General features: G+C 44.8%; 1 protein-coding gene across 6 annotated transcripts; it reads left to right on the forward strand.

Moving 5' to 3' along the window:
* Positions 1 to 598: 598 nt before the first annotated feature.
* On the forward strand, positions 599 to 13,899 carry GEM (GTP binding protein overexpressed in skeletal muscle). Of its 6 annotated transcripts, none has more exons than XM_050800542.1 (5): positions 599 to 736; positions 2,413 to 2,749; positions 9,714 to 9,790; positions 10,919 to 11,123; positions 12,565 to 13,899. In XM_050800542.1, exons 2-5 carry the CDS (start codon positions 2,422 to 2,424, stop codon positions 12,840 to 12,842), a joined length of 888 nt encoding a protein of 295 aa, XP_050656499.1. In that variant the 5' UTR covers positions 599 to 736; positions 2,413 to 2,421; the 3' UTR covers positions 12,843 to 13,899. The 6 variants fall into 6 exon arrangements, with proteins under 6 accessions (XP_050656499.1, XP_050656494.1, XP_050656495.1 ...); XM_050800537.1 differs by having other exon boundaries at positions 602 to 825; positions 2,413 to 2,812; XM_050800538.1 differs by having other exon boundaries at positions 602 to 736; positions 2,413 to 2,812.
* The last annotated feature ends 395 nt before the right edge of the window (positions 13,900 to 14,294 follow it).

Genomic DNA, 14,294 nt, shown 5'->3' on the forward strand with positions numbered 1-14,294 from the left:
ATTGTTTTCCCAAACTGCCCTTTTCAAGGTCTTGTCCTCTTTCCTCACCTCTTTCTGGCCCCTTCTCTCTGGGTCCTTGCCAGAGAAGGGAAACAAAGCTTTGTGGGGCTCCATCTGCTTCCCCCTATCCAGAGAGAAGGTGACAGAGGCTGTCTTCCTTGCAGAAGATGCGGTTAAAACAAGCCTTGGTCATTCAAGGTGGCTGCAGTCTCATCCTGGAGGCTAAAGTCTCTGCGCATTCCAGGTTGATCCCTGTTTTCTTGGCAAAGCTGAGCTCTCAACTCAAACCTGCTTCTCCCTCCATCCTTTATCCCGCTAGCTTGCAAGTGTTTTGCTGGGAAGGACGATTAAGTGGCACTTAGAGTATTTTTCCATTTTCCTGTGTTCACCTGGTAAAAAAGAAAATAAAACAAAATAAAGGAGGCCCAGGATTGAACTGTCATTATTTTTTAAATGGAGAGAGAAGGGGTCATGTGACTGCGAGTAACCGATTTAGCCAAGTGGCTGCAACTCCGAGTTTGCTGCAGAGCCGCCCCCTCCCGGCGGGGGCGCTGACGTCACGGAAAAGCCCCGCAGCGGGTCGGCTGGGCTAGTTATAAACCGCCCGGCCGCGGCGGCTGTAGGCGGTGGGCACGGACGGCGGGCACAGCGCAGCACTACCCGCTCCTTGGCCCGGGTATCCCAGCGCAGACCCACGCGATACGCTGACGCCCCGACGCCGATCCGGCCGAGCCAAGTAAGGGGGCGGCCCGGGACGGAGAAGGGAGAGAGTGGGAGTTTCCCAGCCCGCAGAACTTTCGAAGTTGAGAAAAGAACCCCTGAAACGTGCGTTCTGTGCTGGGATTTTCTGGTGGGGGTCAGAGCTTCAAGTGCAAAGGATGTCGCTTCTCATCAGCAGGTTCCTTAGTTCAATTCGGTAGGACAGTCACCTCCTCCTACAGATCGAGTGGTCAGAGAGGGCAGCCCTTAATGATGCTTTATGTATTTGTTGTTTGAATATAAGTCTGCCAACTGAGGTGCTGCTTTTGAGACTAAAAAACCAGCTGGTGGTCCTGGTTAGTGGCGAGGTGTTGGGGTATGGAGTGTGGGGGTGAGGGTGGGAAAGCACTGTTTGTGCATCTTGCTGATTGCAATGTGCCTACTTACACTTCGTCGCCAGTAGCCAGAAAAACAGACCTTCCGGCTAGGGGAGGCAGTCTGCAAAGGGAAAGTTGTAGCGAAGTTGTTGAATATCATTTAGGGTAGTCTTCAGCCTTCTGATTTGCTTCAAGAAGGGGGGCTGAGAATGGTGGCTCAGGCCTGTGGTCTCAGCACTTTGGGAAGCCGAGGCAGGAGGATCACTTGACCCCAGGAGTTGGAGACCAGCCTGGGCAACATTGTGAGACCACCGTCTCTACCAAAAAATAAAAATAAAAATAAAAAAACTAGTGGGCGTGGAGGTGCAGGTCTGTAGTCCCAGCTCCTTGGGAGGCTGAAGTGGAGTTGGAGGCTACAGTGAGCTGTGATCCTGCCACTACACTCCAGCCTGGGTGACAGAGCAAGACTCTGTCTCAAGAAAGGAATCTGAGTTGAATTAAAGAACTCTTGAGAATGGACGTGGTTTGTTAAGAATGAGGCACTTTCTGTGCAAATTTGCTAGGTCTGAACATGAGCAGATCATTTCTCTGCCAGGGTGTCTAGGTTTGGAGCTGAGATGCTTTAAAAGTGGCATCTGTGGATAAGAGGGCACAGCTGAGGCATAAACTTTAAGCAGAAAATTTCCCCTCTACCCCCAATAATGGCAGGTGGATGCTCTCCAGGCAGCTGGAGAGCATCAAAGCAACTTTACTAAACATGGAAGTTCCAATAAGTGCCTGTCCAGTCCAGCCAGGGTTGCGGTGGGGAGGGGTGGGGGTGATGTCATTGCCACGTGTTTCCCACTGAGGCACAAAACCTGCTGGACACTGGTGCAATTAAGAGCCAAGTTTAGACAAGAGCAGCTAACCTGACCAGTTGGTCCCCAGCAACATTAACTTGTTGCTTTTCAAGTCATCTCTGGAGGCTGCTGGTTCTTTCCAGCTGCCTTTGTGCCAGCTCCGAGTGCAGCTCTTCTTTGATCCAGGTCTGCTTTGAGGAAGGGGTAAGCCCATGGGCAGTGGTTGATGTTAACAGTATTATTTTTTCCATGCAAATGACAGTCTGCCTGAGGAGCTGGTTACTGACAGTGTGGGCAGTGTGTGTGTATGTGTGTGTGTGTCCAGTTGAAAGCCTGTCTTGTTGGGCTTTGGAGACTGTTTAATTGGTGTTTTTTATGTTAGGGATACTTGCTTCTCATCTCATCTAATATAATATTACTGATGACTGACCATGTATTTGAGCAGAGCTCTCACTCATGCTTACTAATGCTGCCATCTTGGCTGCTTTGCTCCCCAGGACCCAACGATGACTCTGAATGTCACCATGCGCCAGGGCACTGTGGGCATGCAGCCGCAGCAGCAGCGCTGGAGCATCCCAGCCGATGGCAGGCATCTGATGGTCCAGAAAGAGCCCCACCAGTACAGCCACCGAAACCGCCATTCTGCTGCCCCTGAGGACCACTGCCGCCGAAGCTGGTCCTCTGACTCCACAGACTCAGTCATCTCCTCTGAGTCAGGGAACACCTACTACCGAGTGGTGCTCATAGGGGAGCAGGGGGTGGGCAAGTCCACTCTGGCCAACATCTTTGCAGGTGTGCATGACAGCATGGACAGCGACTGCGAGGTGCTGGGAGGTAGGTGTCCCAGCCCCAGTGGGCTTCTTTCCATCAGGCGTGGCCCAGGAAGAAAGAGCGAAGGTGGGTGGCTTATTTACCTGCAGAGTTGGGAGCTAAGGTTTATGCATTTTGGACAATTGATGGGGGAGCTGAGTCTCCAGAAAAGCCCAAGCACAGGCTCTCAGGGCAATAAAATGAAAAAGCTTGTAGACAGGACCAAAATCTATTGAACCTGGGCCAGAAAGGGAATTATTCAGATTTCAATTCTAAATGGGTGGGGGAAGGCTGATTAGAGAGGGCATAGCCAGAGGGTCAGCGCCCCACCTCTGACTTCTGCTGACTCTGACTTAAACATTCTTCCCGGAATTCAGTATAGGCACAGCCTTTTTCCATGGTTATACCTAAAACAAGCCAGTTGGAAAAGCTGTTAGGATGGCTTGATCAGTTTGCTTCTACCAATATTAGAAACTTTTGTGGGTGTAAAATAGTTCAAAATCTGTATTTGAAATAGTATAATAATTTTTTAAAATGTGAAGTATAACAATGATACTTTGTATAGAGTCTGACAGCTTTTCAAGACAATTTTCCCTGTACAATTTTATTTCATCTATTTATTGATTGGAACCTGGCCTATTTCCAAAACTGTTTTGAGGTGACATTATCTCAAAATGCATGTATTCTTCAGCTAGGGGTAAAGTACAGCCCTATGTTCTGCTAAGTAATATGAAGATCCTGATAGCCAATGCCGTCCATAAAGTGTCTTTCAGCCACGGCTTCAGTCTGAGCGTATGCGACCAGGGTAGTTATGTGTCCCTATTCACCGCTACAGAAATAAAGGAAGCACTGCTCAGTGTTTCCCCAAGTCACATGTTCTGTGTTCTGTCGCGACTCACAACTGAATCACAGAGTAGGGAGGTGTCTCAGCGATGACTCAGTTCTCCCCTGCATTGATGCATATTAATACTATTCCTCACTACCCACAGCCCATCTCATCTGGAGGTTTTATTCTTCTTGACTGTCTCAGTGTCAAGGAGTTCACTGCTTCATGAGGCAGCTCAGGAAGTGGGCTATAAATGATGACTCATTGATGTAACATTGATTTCTCTCCTGGCTCCTGGAATCTCACAAGAGTAAAGGGAGAAATAGGGCCAGTGTTGTACAATTGATTCCCTCCTTCTTTGTAAAGGCTGCCAGGTGACTTGCTAGGAAAGAGAAATGGGAGGAAGGGACTGACATTTAGAGTGAATGTTTGCAATGGGAGAGGCACTTTGTTAGGTGCCTTATATCTGCTCATGTTTATTTTGGTCTTCACAAAGTTCTTGTATTCATGAGCAAACTAAGTCTCAGGGAGACCAAGAGCTTTATCCAGAATCACCCAATAAGGAAGGTAGATTTAGAATTTGGGATTTTATAATCTTAGTTCAGTTCATTTTACCATTTCTGGGGAACTTGCTATGTGCCAGGCACTGTGTTAAGTACTTCCCACACATGTTTTTGATAATACTTGAATCAATCTGGCATTAATATACCTATTTTATGGGTGAAGAAATGGAGGCTTACAAAGTCAAGTGACTTTCCCAGGGTGAAAAAACTAGTATATGGCATGACCAGGATTCAAATCTAGTTGTGACTGAACCCAAATCCTGTGTCTTTTCATGGCCCCCTGCAGCCCCAGGATTTAGTTTCCAAATACTAAGTATGACAGCGCACTGGGCATCAGCCACGCAGCTGGCTCTGTCCTAAGCTCTGGGGTACATGGTGATGGATGAGGTATACCATGCTCCTTAATGAGCTAAGTGTCAGTGGCTATGTTGCAGAGCAGGATCACATTAACTAATACTTTAAGCAGTAACAATACGGTGCTTTGGGCATTGACATAAGGAAGAGATCGACTGGGAGGTTTTTTTTGGTTTGTTTTTAAGGGGAAGAATTGAAAAAAGTTAGTGGATAGTAGACTTTAAAAAATGTTTGTCCATTAGAATGGAGTGGTATGTATCCAGAGGGTACTATTCCCATAGGCATAAAATGTTAAGAAGACTGACTCATACCTGGAATTTGGAAAGGTAGGCTTCCCAGATATTTTGGGAACTTCTTTGTTGAGAGAGACAGAGATGCCCAATATGACAGCAGATTGGGCATCAGGCACATGGCTGATCCTGGGGCTTCAGGGCACCATGAAAAGACACAGGATTTGGGTTCAATCACAAGAGAGAAAGGGAATCCTTTCCCTAGCTTCTTACACAGAGAATCTGTAGGACCTGCTGGAATCACTAGTTGGCTTTGCTTCCCAAGAGGAAGGTTTTCTAAGGCACACCCCTACATTTTTTTTTTTAAATCAGCATCTACTGTAAGAAAAAATCGACATAATATTCTCATAATTATTTCTCCTAATAAAGATGGATATTGTTATAATTATACTGCAGTAATCTTATGACTCTCTGTACACACTGAATACCATTCATTCATTCATTCCTAAGAAGTTACTGAATGTATAGCAGAGAGCTTGGCGAGGCACTCCGGGGACATGCGAAGAGTCATAGTCATGGGGCTTCTTCTGCGGAGATGCTCACAGTATGCAATGGAGCATAATGTATACACCAAGTAGAAATTGAGATAGGATGTGGTGTCTTGAAAGCGGTGTAAGGAGAGTGCTGTGGGAATTCAGAGGTGAAAACATTACCTCTGACTGTGGATTTAAGAGCTTCGTGGTTGGCCGGGCACGGTGGCTCACACCTGTAATCCCAACACTTTGGGAGGCTGAGGCAGGTGGATCACCTGAGGTCAGGAGTTCAAGACCAGCCTGGCCAACATGGTAAAACCCCATCTCTACGAAAAATACAAAAAATTAGCCGGGCATGGTGGCAGGTGCCTGTAATCCGCAGGTGCCTGTAATCCCAGCTACTCAGGAGGCTGAGACAGGCGAGTCGCTTAAACCCAGGAGGTGGAGGTTGCAGTAAGCTGAGATCTTGCCATTGCATTCCAGCCTGGGCAGCAAAAGTGAAACTCTATCTCAATAAAATAAATAAAATAAAATAAAATAAGGTTCATGGAAAAGATGGTCTCTGAGCTGAACCCTAGGAACAAGTAGGATTTGGAAGCCCTGAGCTAGGTGGGAAGGCACACCACATACATACAGCAAAGTATGGAAGTCTTATTGGGCTTGGGGTTTGATGAATGGGTTTAGACACAGCTGTGACACTGACTTAGCTGGGTGCTCTTGGAGAAGCCACTTAGCCTCCTCAAGCTGCCTCATTAGTGTAATTGGGGTAATACCTCCTTCATAGGGGGTTACGAGGATTAAAGGAGATAACATGTTGAGCGTGGAACATGGTGCCTGACACATAATAAGTACAAAATGAGCATTAGTTAGAGCTGATTCTGAATCTACCATTTCCTTTTGATGTGCTTATCTTTCAAAAGTGGCGGTTTCCTTGCTTGTGGCCCCTGTCCACTTTGGTCACTGTTGGCTGGGGCCCTTGGAGCTGTGCAGAGGGGACTGGGCCAGTAAAGGAGAAGACAGTATTTGTAGAGCAGGCATTTATTCCGAGGTTCCTTGGGATCCCCTGAGCTATGAAAGCTGGAAGCAGTTGAAAGTTTTCAGGGAGAGGGATGCTGGAGTCTCGGAACTTTAGAGGTGCTGCAGGAGTCGGTTCTGGCAGTGAGAGAACACTTGGGCGGGTTCCACACACAGCACTAGAGCCAGTCTCGGGCAGAAGGGGCCTCACCTCCAAGCACAAGAGGCGCTAACAAAAAAATTATTAACATGGTAAGGAAGACCTTATTCAGGACCATTGCAATAGGCATCCCAATAGCGGGGAGAGATGGGGCTCAACTCCAAATACAAGAAGAACAACTGGGCACTTGGCCAAGGAGCAGGTGGGAGGGGGCAGAGGATGGAAAATTACTAAGAGGAGACGTCAAGGTTAGGGGGGATTCTTGCTGAAGTCAGGCCAAGGACTTAGACATCAGAGGTGGTGGGTGAGGAATTTGATCAGATATTGAAGGTGGGGGATTCTCACTAAACTGACTTAGCAGGATTCTTGCTAAAGCTGGATTCTGCCAGGATGGAAATGGAAGCCCAGGGTGGAGGCCCGGTAGAGAAGAGGATTCAGAGGAGTCTGACTAAAGTTTGGTTAAGGAGAAAGTCTGTCAGGGGGATCAAATGAGGAAAGACACACTGGTTTAGAGAAAGTGGCTACTGACCACCATCACCCTTTGTAGAACCTCTGTCCGTCCCCATCAGCATGAGTTCTCTTGCTACATAGAGAGTGGACAGACACCCCAGCTTTCTTCCGGTGTACTGGAGAAGTGGGGGTGTCCCCAGACCCAGATTACTGAAAAGCTTCACAGAGGCTAATCAGTATCCAAACCTTTCTCCACACCTTTACGGGAAGCAAATTTCAAAGAGCTCTCCAAGAGTCTGGTATTCCTTTCCTTCCCTTCTCACCTGATTAGCACTTGAAAAGGATAAAAGATGAGCTGAGCAACTTAGATGAAGAGAAACCTGGAGCTCTGGTTACTCCCAGGCTTGCACCTGGTTAGGGGAGAGCCTTCAGTTGGGATGCCATGTGTGCTGGAAGGGTCCTGGCGCACATAGCCAGAGGCCGTATCTAAACTCATGTACTGGGGTGGGGGATCAAAAGGAGAGCACACGTGCTGAGTAGGGAGGAGATGGATTGTTTTAGCCTCCCAGGCCTCCAACACAGTAATTTTCAGGCAAAGGTAAGATCAGAGCTTGCCAGGAAACTAGAGGCTCTCAGGAAGCTTCTAGAATGGCAAAGCATCGTGTTTCTACTTTCATGGCTGTGATCCTTAGTCCACTTTTTCTCTAGACTTGTTCTGATATCTCTTAAGCCAGGAGAAAGTTGGGTTTTTCTTTTCCCATCAGCAATTGGAACACGGTATGTTTCTATTTGAATGACTGGGCACTCAAGCAAGTTCCCTGTACCTGAGTGGTGAGCTGGGAAAGTTCCTCCATCATTGAAGGAGTTGTCTGAGTGCAGGGAGGGGTTTTAGAGAAAAGCTAAGAACCCTGTGGTGGGAAGGGAAGCAGCGGTCAGGCCATCCCCGCTCTGTGCTGCCCAGGCTCTGATGGTCTCCATTGCATTGTCTAATTTGCATGTTGAGGTTGTGAGGCTCTACCGCCCGTAATCCAAATAGTCCCACTGTGATCTCGTTCCTTCTGCGTATTGTGAGAAGGCACACGATAGGCATGACAGAGTTTTAATTCCCCAGGGGCAAACACTTACTGATTAGAAGAATGACGCTGTGGGAGGTGGGGAAACTCACAGAAAGACAGGGACATCCCTGGTTAACTCTGTTCTTATTTGTCCAAGTTTTCCTTCCGTAAGGAAGGGAAACCTCTCCTGATTCCAGTTCTTAGATGATGAAGCATTAAACCAGGAGCAGTGTTTTTCATAAACCCCTCGTTATTGTAAAACAAGAAGTGCCCTGGTTCCAATGTAGCTCTCTTAAGCTAGGATTTATCTGTAGTGAGGAAGTGCTGAGTATGGTAAGAACCAGCTTCCTTCACCTGAAGAAGTGATAATGGCTAACACTGATTGAGTTTCTACTTTGTGCCCAGACTTAATATAGGTAATTGTCACATAGCCCTAAGGTGTGAGTACTATTATCAATCCCATTGCACAGATGAGGAAAACTGAGGCTCAGAGAGCCTAAGTGGCGCAGACCCCCAGAGTTCATAAGTGATGGCACCTGGATTCCAATTCAGGTTTGCTTGTTTTTGCAGCCACAATGCTATATTTATCATTCGTTCACTGCACAGACTTTATTGTGCACCAGCAATGTACCAATGTGCTGGGGGACACAGTAAACGGCACAAATGCAAATGTCTGCCCTAACAGTACGAGGAGGGGCAGGAGGGACAGAAAATAATAGAATGAGTAAGTTAAATGTGTTGTATGTTAGGTGGCAATAGGTGAGATGGAGAAATATAAAACAGGGAAGGAATACTGTGTGAGAGAAGTGTTGCAATTTTAAATGGATGGCCAGGAAGCACCTCTCCCAGAGGGAGGTAAGGGAACAGGCATTGTGGATATTTGAGGGAAAAAATTCTAGACAAAAAGAACCAGAAGAGAAGTGATAAATCATTATGAAAGTCATAATTTTCAAAAGATGAAATTCAAAACAGGAAACCTCATTGTGAAAATAGAGTGGGGATGGGCTCAATGGTATTGGGATGAGTGAAATCCCACTTGCAGAAATCCCACTGCGCCCCTTTCTATGCCTGCTCCCTGGATTTTCCAGGCTGGAACTGTTTTGGCCCATTGCGCTGTACTGTGTTTGCCCTTCACCTACACACGATCTGGGCTCAAGTGCAGGGAGGAAAGTTTCCATTACCATGTAGAGCTGGAGGCTGCATTTCTGTTATACTCAAGATGGGAAAACAAGCCCTAGGGAACAGCATTTTTTTAAGAAAAGGAAGAAAACTACAGCCAAAACAGGGAGAGTCTCAAGATTCTTTCTTGCACTTGTCCAAAGAGGAGCAATGTCTCTGAGCTCAGAGCTCCTGAAATTGCTAGTGAGTGTTCAGTAACTACCCACTGAAAGGTACAATGGACTCAGGAAAATGCAGCTTACAGTTTCACTGGGTGGTTAACGTTTCCCCATGGCATTAACCATTGAATCTGAGTCAAAAGCTCTTAAGTAAGTTTATCCTCATAAATGATTTTCCCATACAAAAGGTCCAGGAATGATGCAAACAAATGTCTTTTACTCCATGTGGTTTAGTGATACGTGTTCGAGAGAGACGTTCTGCTGGATAAGGACTGGAGGAATTATATGTAGAATGTTGTTGAAGGTGACAAAATATAGTAATTTGCCTTTGAAAATATTTGTATACTTACATAATTAATTGCATATTTAGTAAGTTTATGTTCTAGCATAATTTTCTACCTGACCCTCTTATGGAGAAGTGTTGCATATTCGCCTGACTCCAATATCTTTGTTCTTTCTTTTCTAGAAGATACATATGAACGAACCCTGATGGTTGATGGGGAAAGTGCAACGATTATACTCCTGGATATGTGGGAAAATAAGGTATGCAGAGCCTGTAGCTCTCCAAATTCCTTCAGGGCTTTCCTTCCAACAAACTGTTTGGTGCGAGGGTGACCTTGTCCTATATAGTGGGTGTTCCAGATGAGGTGGGCTCATTTTCTTGATTAAAAGCATACTTCTGAAGGATGAGACTGTTCTAAGGAACAGGTCATTAACAAATGAGTTCTGAATAACAAGCAAGTTGTAGTGACTTGCCTTTACTTCTATTAAAAAACACACCCAAAAAGTTTGTTTGTTTTAGGGAAAATACAAACAGGCATGGACAGTTACTTTAAATAACATAAATCCATTTTATATGAAGATATTGAGATTCTCAATACTAGTCTTCAACATTGGCTTTTTAAAGATTTAAAAAACTTCAGAACCTGGCTGGGCGCAGTGGCTCAAGCCTGTAATCCCAGCACTTTGGGAGGCCGAGACGGGCGGATCACGAGGTCAGGAGATAGAGACCATCCTGGTGAACACGGCGAAACCCCGTCTCTACGAAAAAATACAAGAAAAACTAGCTGGGCGAGGTGGCGGGCGCCTGTAGTCCCAGCTACTCGGGAGGCTGAGGCAGGAGAATGGGGTAAACCCGGGAGGCGGAGCTTGCAGTGAGCTGAGATCCAGCCACTGCACTCCAGCCTGGGCGACAGAGCAAGACTCCGTCTCAAACAAACAAACAAACAAACAAAAAAAACCTTCAGAACCTATGTGCTAAACTTCTGTTTATTGAAAACCCTCCTAGTCCCACAAAACTGTTCTTAATCTCATCACTTGGAAAAGGCAAAAGGGAGTTTTTGGGAAGTCAGAAAATGCTCATTATGGTAGATTAAATAGAAGCTGGAAATGCTGTTTGGCAGAGTAGTTGTGTAATTTATCAAATCAAGCTGTAGAAGATATTGAAAAGTAAAAACTTTTTGGCATAAATAGTGGACAGGCTAGCAATTTTTACAGCCACCAGACATCTTATAGGCATGGAAGACCAATACTTTTGGGGAGTCGGAAGCGATTTTCTTCCTTCCTCCTGTCAGCAAGGGTACTTTAGGACACACATAGTGTTTTTTTTGCAAACTGACGCTTCATTCCCTGATGTAACTGAACTCACAGAAGATCTTATTGTTTCATTAGGGGGAAAATGAATGGCTCCACGACCACTGCATGCAGGTCGGGGACGCATACCTGATTGTCTACTCAATCACAGACCGAGCGAGCTTCGAGAAGGCATCTGAGCTACGAATTCAGCTTCGCAGGGCTCGGCAGACAGAGGACATTCCCATAATTTTGGTTGGCAACAAAAGTGACTTAGTGCGGTGCCGGGAAGTGTCTGTATCAGGTAAGAGGAGCAGAGCCAATACTGCAGAAACAGTCACTGGATCACATGCATTTTCCTTCAGACACAGGTTCTTCCCTCCTTCCACGAGGCTGGATCTAGGAACTCATAAAGATGCTATGTGAAATTTCAGGTGTGTTTCTCAGACTCCTACAGTCCCAGTCAGTCTCCTCCACACTAGTTACTCTCCTTTGTCCATCTGGTCTACCTGCAAGATGCTAATCTTCCCGCTTTTAAGGAGTTTCCTGGAATTCCCAAGAGTACAGGGAAAGGAAAGTAGCATCTTCATGCAAGAAGGATAGGGAACTCTGATTTAGGGGAACCATGAGAAAGAGTTTCATTGAGGAAAAAGAATTCTACTCTGGCTGACTCTGGTTCCTGTAAGCCCTAGAAACACTGTCCTACTCTGCTACTCCCTATCCCTGGCTTCTGAAATTTCATTTAAGGCATCAGTCTGATGGGGTCACATATTCTTCTTCGTACTTAGTTCAGGGAAAATCTCTGTCTTCTGAGTGGGCACCCAAGTGCTTTTACAACCCTTGAGATTTTACTGGCCTAATTCAGATTTGATCCCTTATATAATTATAAAACTAAAATACTGCATTGCCAGGCCCTGCTGAGGAGGAAAGACACCTGATAAAGACAATGTACATGCTAGTTTGGGAATGTCTTCCTACTAGGACACAACTGTCTACGGTAATCATTTTTTTTCCAAACCAAAACTTGATGCGTAGTCATTGAACACAATGAGATACTTGCAATTGAGACTGTCACAGAAAAGCTTGTATAATTTAACTGTATTACACATTTGTACAATTCTCAATTTTTTCCCAAGATATCTCATTATTGCTTTATTTTCATTTTTATTTTTATTTTCTTTTAAAGAGAGGAAAGCTAAGTAGTAGAATTCTTATTCCCAATTCTGGAAACTGGGTCAGGAGAAAGAGTTGAGTGTGGGCTTGAAAACTGAGCAGACCTGGATTCACTGCCACTTACAGGCTGTGTGAACTTCACCTGCAGAGGAGACTCCCCTCAGTTTCTTCATGTATTCGACAGGGATAATAATGTATTTTCCAAGATTGTTGTGGACATTGAAAACAGCGTTTATAAACAACTTAGCCTTGGTCTTGGCACATTGTAAGTCTGCAGTAAACTAAGGATATGGCTTTTACTGTTATAACAAATATCACTGTATTTGATGAAATGGACCTTCGGACAGTGAATATATGGTGGGCCAGGTCTAAAGCCTGTCTCCCTTACTTCCAAGGATCCTCCAGTGAGACATTTTCTATTCATGCCCTGGGAGGGCCCGTGCTGCAGCAGCATCCTCTATCCACTGCATATACAGCTGACTTAGTGTTACCTCGAAGAACCATCCAGCTTGACTGTGTGCTGTGCGGGACTGTGCTCTGCAGCCCCTCTCACCTCTTTCTTTCCTTCCCAGAAGGGAGAGCCTGTGCAGTGGTGTTTGACTGCAAGTTCATCGAGACCTCCGCAGCTGTCCAGCACAACGTGAAGGAGCTGTTTGAGGGCATTGTGCGGCAGGTGCGCCTCCGGCGGGACAGCAAGGAGAAGAATGAGCGGCGACTGGCCTATCAGAAAAGGAAGGAGAGCATGCCCAGGAAAGCCAGGCGCTTCTGGGGCAAGATCGTGGCCAAAAACAACAAGAATATGGCCTTCAAGCTCAAGTCCAAATCCTGCCATGACCTCTCTGTACTCTAGGAACCCAGAGTCACCCAGATGTCCCTTCGATGGACATTGTTGAAGGCCATTGGGACCAATAATCTATATTAGATTGGATACTTCAGTATTGTTAGTTGTGGTTTCCCCCATTGTAGCAGGGAGCTGACGTATTAGCCTTGTGGGCAACATGATGCATGGGAAATGGAAGATTTTTGTAAAAAGTCAGTATTTATTTCCAGGAAAAGCCTGACCTTGCTATTTGAACACCCAAGACTCGTTAGAGGACGTGTTTGGTGTTCACATGTGTTTCTTCTCTTCTGGATAGTAGAGAAGTAAAGCTTACAAAGAATGCCTAGAACAAGAAATTTTTGCATTAAAAATTTTGCCCAGTGTTCTGATATGTGACTTTGAGGCCAATGGGTCATAAACAAATATAAGAAAGCTGTTAATGAGTTTCTTCAAAGGAGGGAAAACTTTCTATGAATCTAAGATCGATGGAGCTAGAATTGTAGGACTAGGCTCATCAGAATCGTGACTATTATTGTTCCATCAAACTGTGAAAAGAAATAATGTGGACCTTGCTGGAAACAAAGGCTTGGCAAACAATTTTTGTTCAGTGCCCACCGAGATGTGTAGAATTGGGAACTGATACATGTATCCCTTATAGGCTCAAAAATTATATCTTACAATTTCTTATTTAGGGGAAAATTACTTGAATCAGATTCTATTTAGTCAAACCACCTTTTATGTTTTATTAGTTTTGAATTCATGGAGTCATCATAAAAATATTTTTAAAATCAAAATTATTGATACCCTGTAGTGCAAAATGTCAATTTTTAATGTATAATCAGAAGTCTGAATTTTTATAAAACATATAGCATAAAAACTTCCAGTACTTTGGTTGATCCTTGTATGTCACAGCTCTGCTCTATTTATTATTATTTTGCAAAATAACCATTTTAACATTTGATAAAGCATATTTATGAACATATTTCTTAATAAGAAAAATATCCATTTTATTACCATTTTCTATCTTTTTCAAAATATGCAAGTTTTTACCTATATGTCTTATAATAAAAGAAAATATTTGAAAAAAGGCATTCTTGATTGGTTTTCCTCCCCAAGCAAGATGATTAGGATTATTTTTATACAGCCTTTAGAGCAAGCACATTCCAAAGAGACATATGCCTGTTGTTTTCTTTCTTTTTTCTCACCAGCAATAGCCCAGTCATTATCCGTTTTAAAGGGTATCCCTGACATCTCTGCTTTGGAATCACGATTCACGGTAATGCAAAGTTATTTTTGGCTGATACCGTTGGGAAGTATTTGGGGTCATCTCAATGCTGTTACAGGAAAAGCTAGATTGACATTTTTGGTCTGGCAAATGCCTGACTGAACAGATGGGCCTCGCTTTGCTCCCTGGAGGCTCATGGTCTTAAGCTTGACTAAGGCATTAGAGGAAGTTGTAAAGGATTAGGGGGAAATAAAATA

The sequence above is a fragment of the Macaca thibetana genome, chromosome 8 (genome assembly GCF_024542745.1).
Source record: "Macaca thibetana thibetana isolate TM-01 chromosome 8, ASM2454274v1, whole genome shotgun sequence".
Lineage (NCBI taxonomy): Eukaryota > Metazoa > Chordata > Mammalia > Primates > Cercopithecidae > Macaca > Macaca thibetana.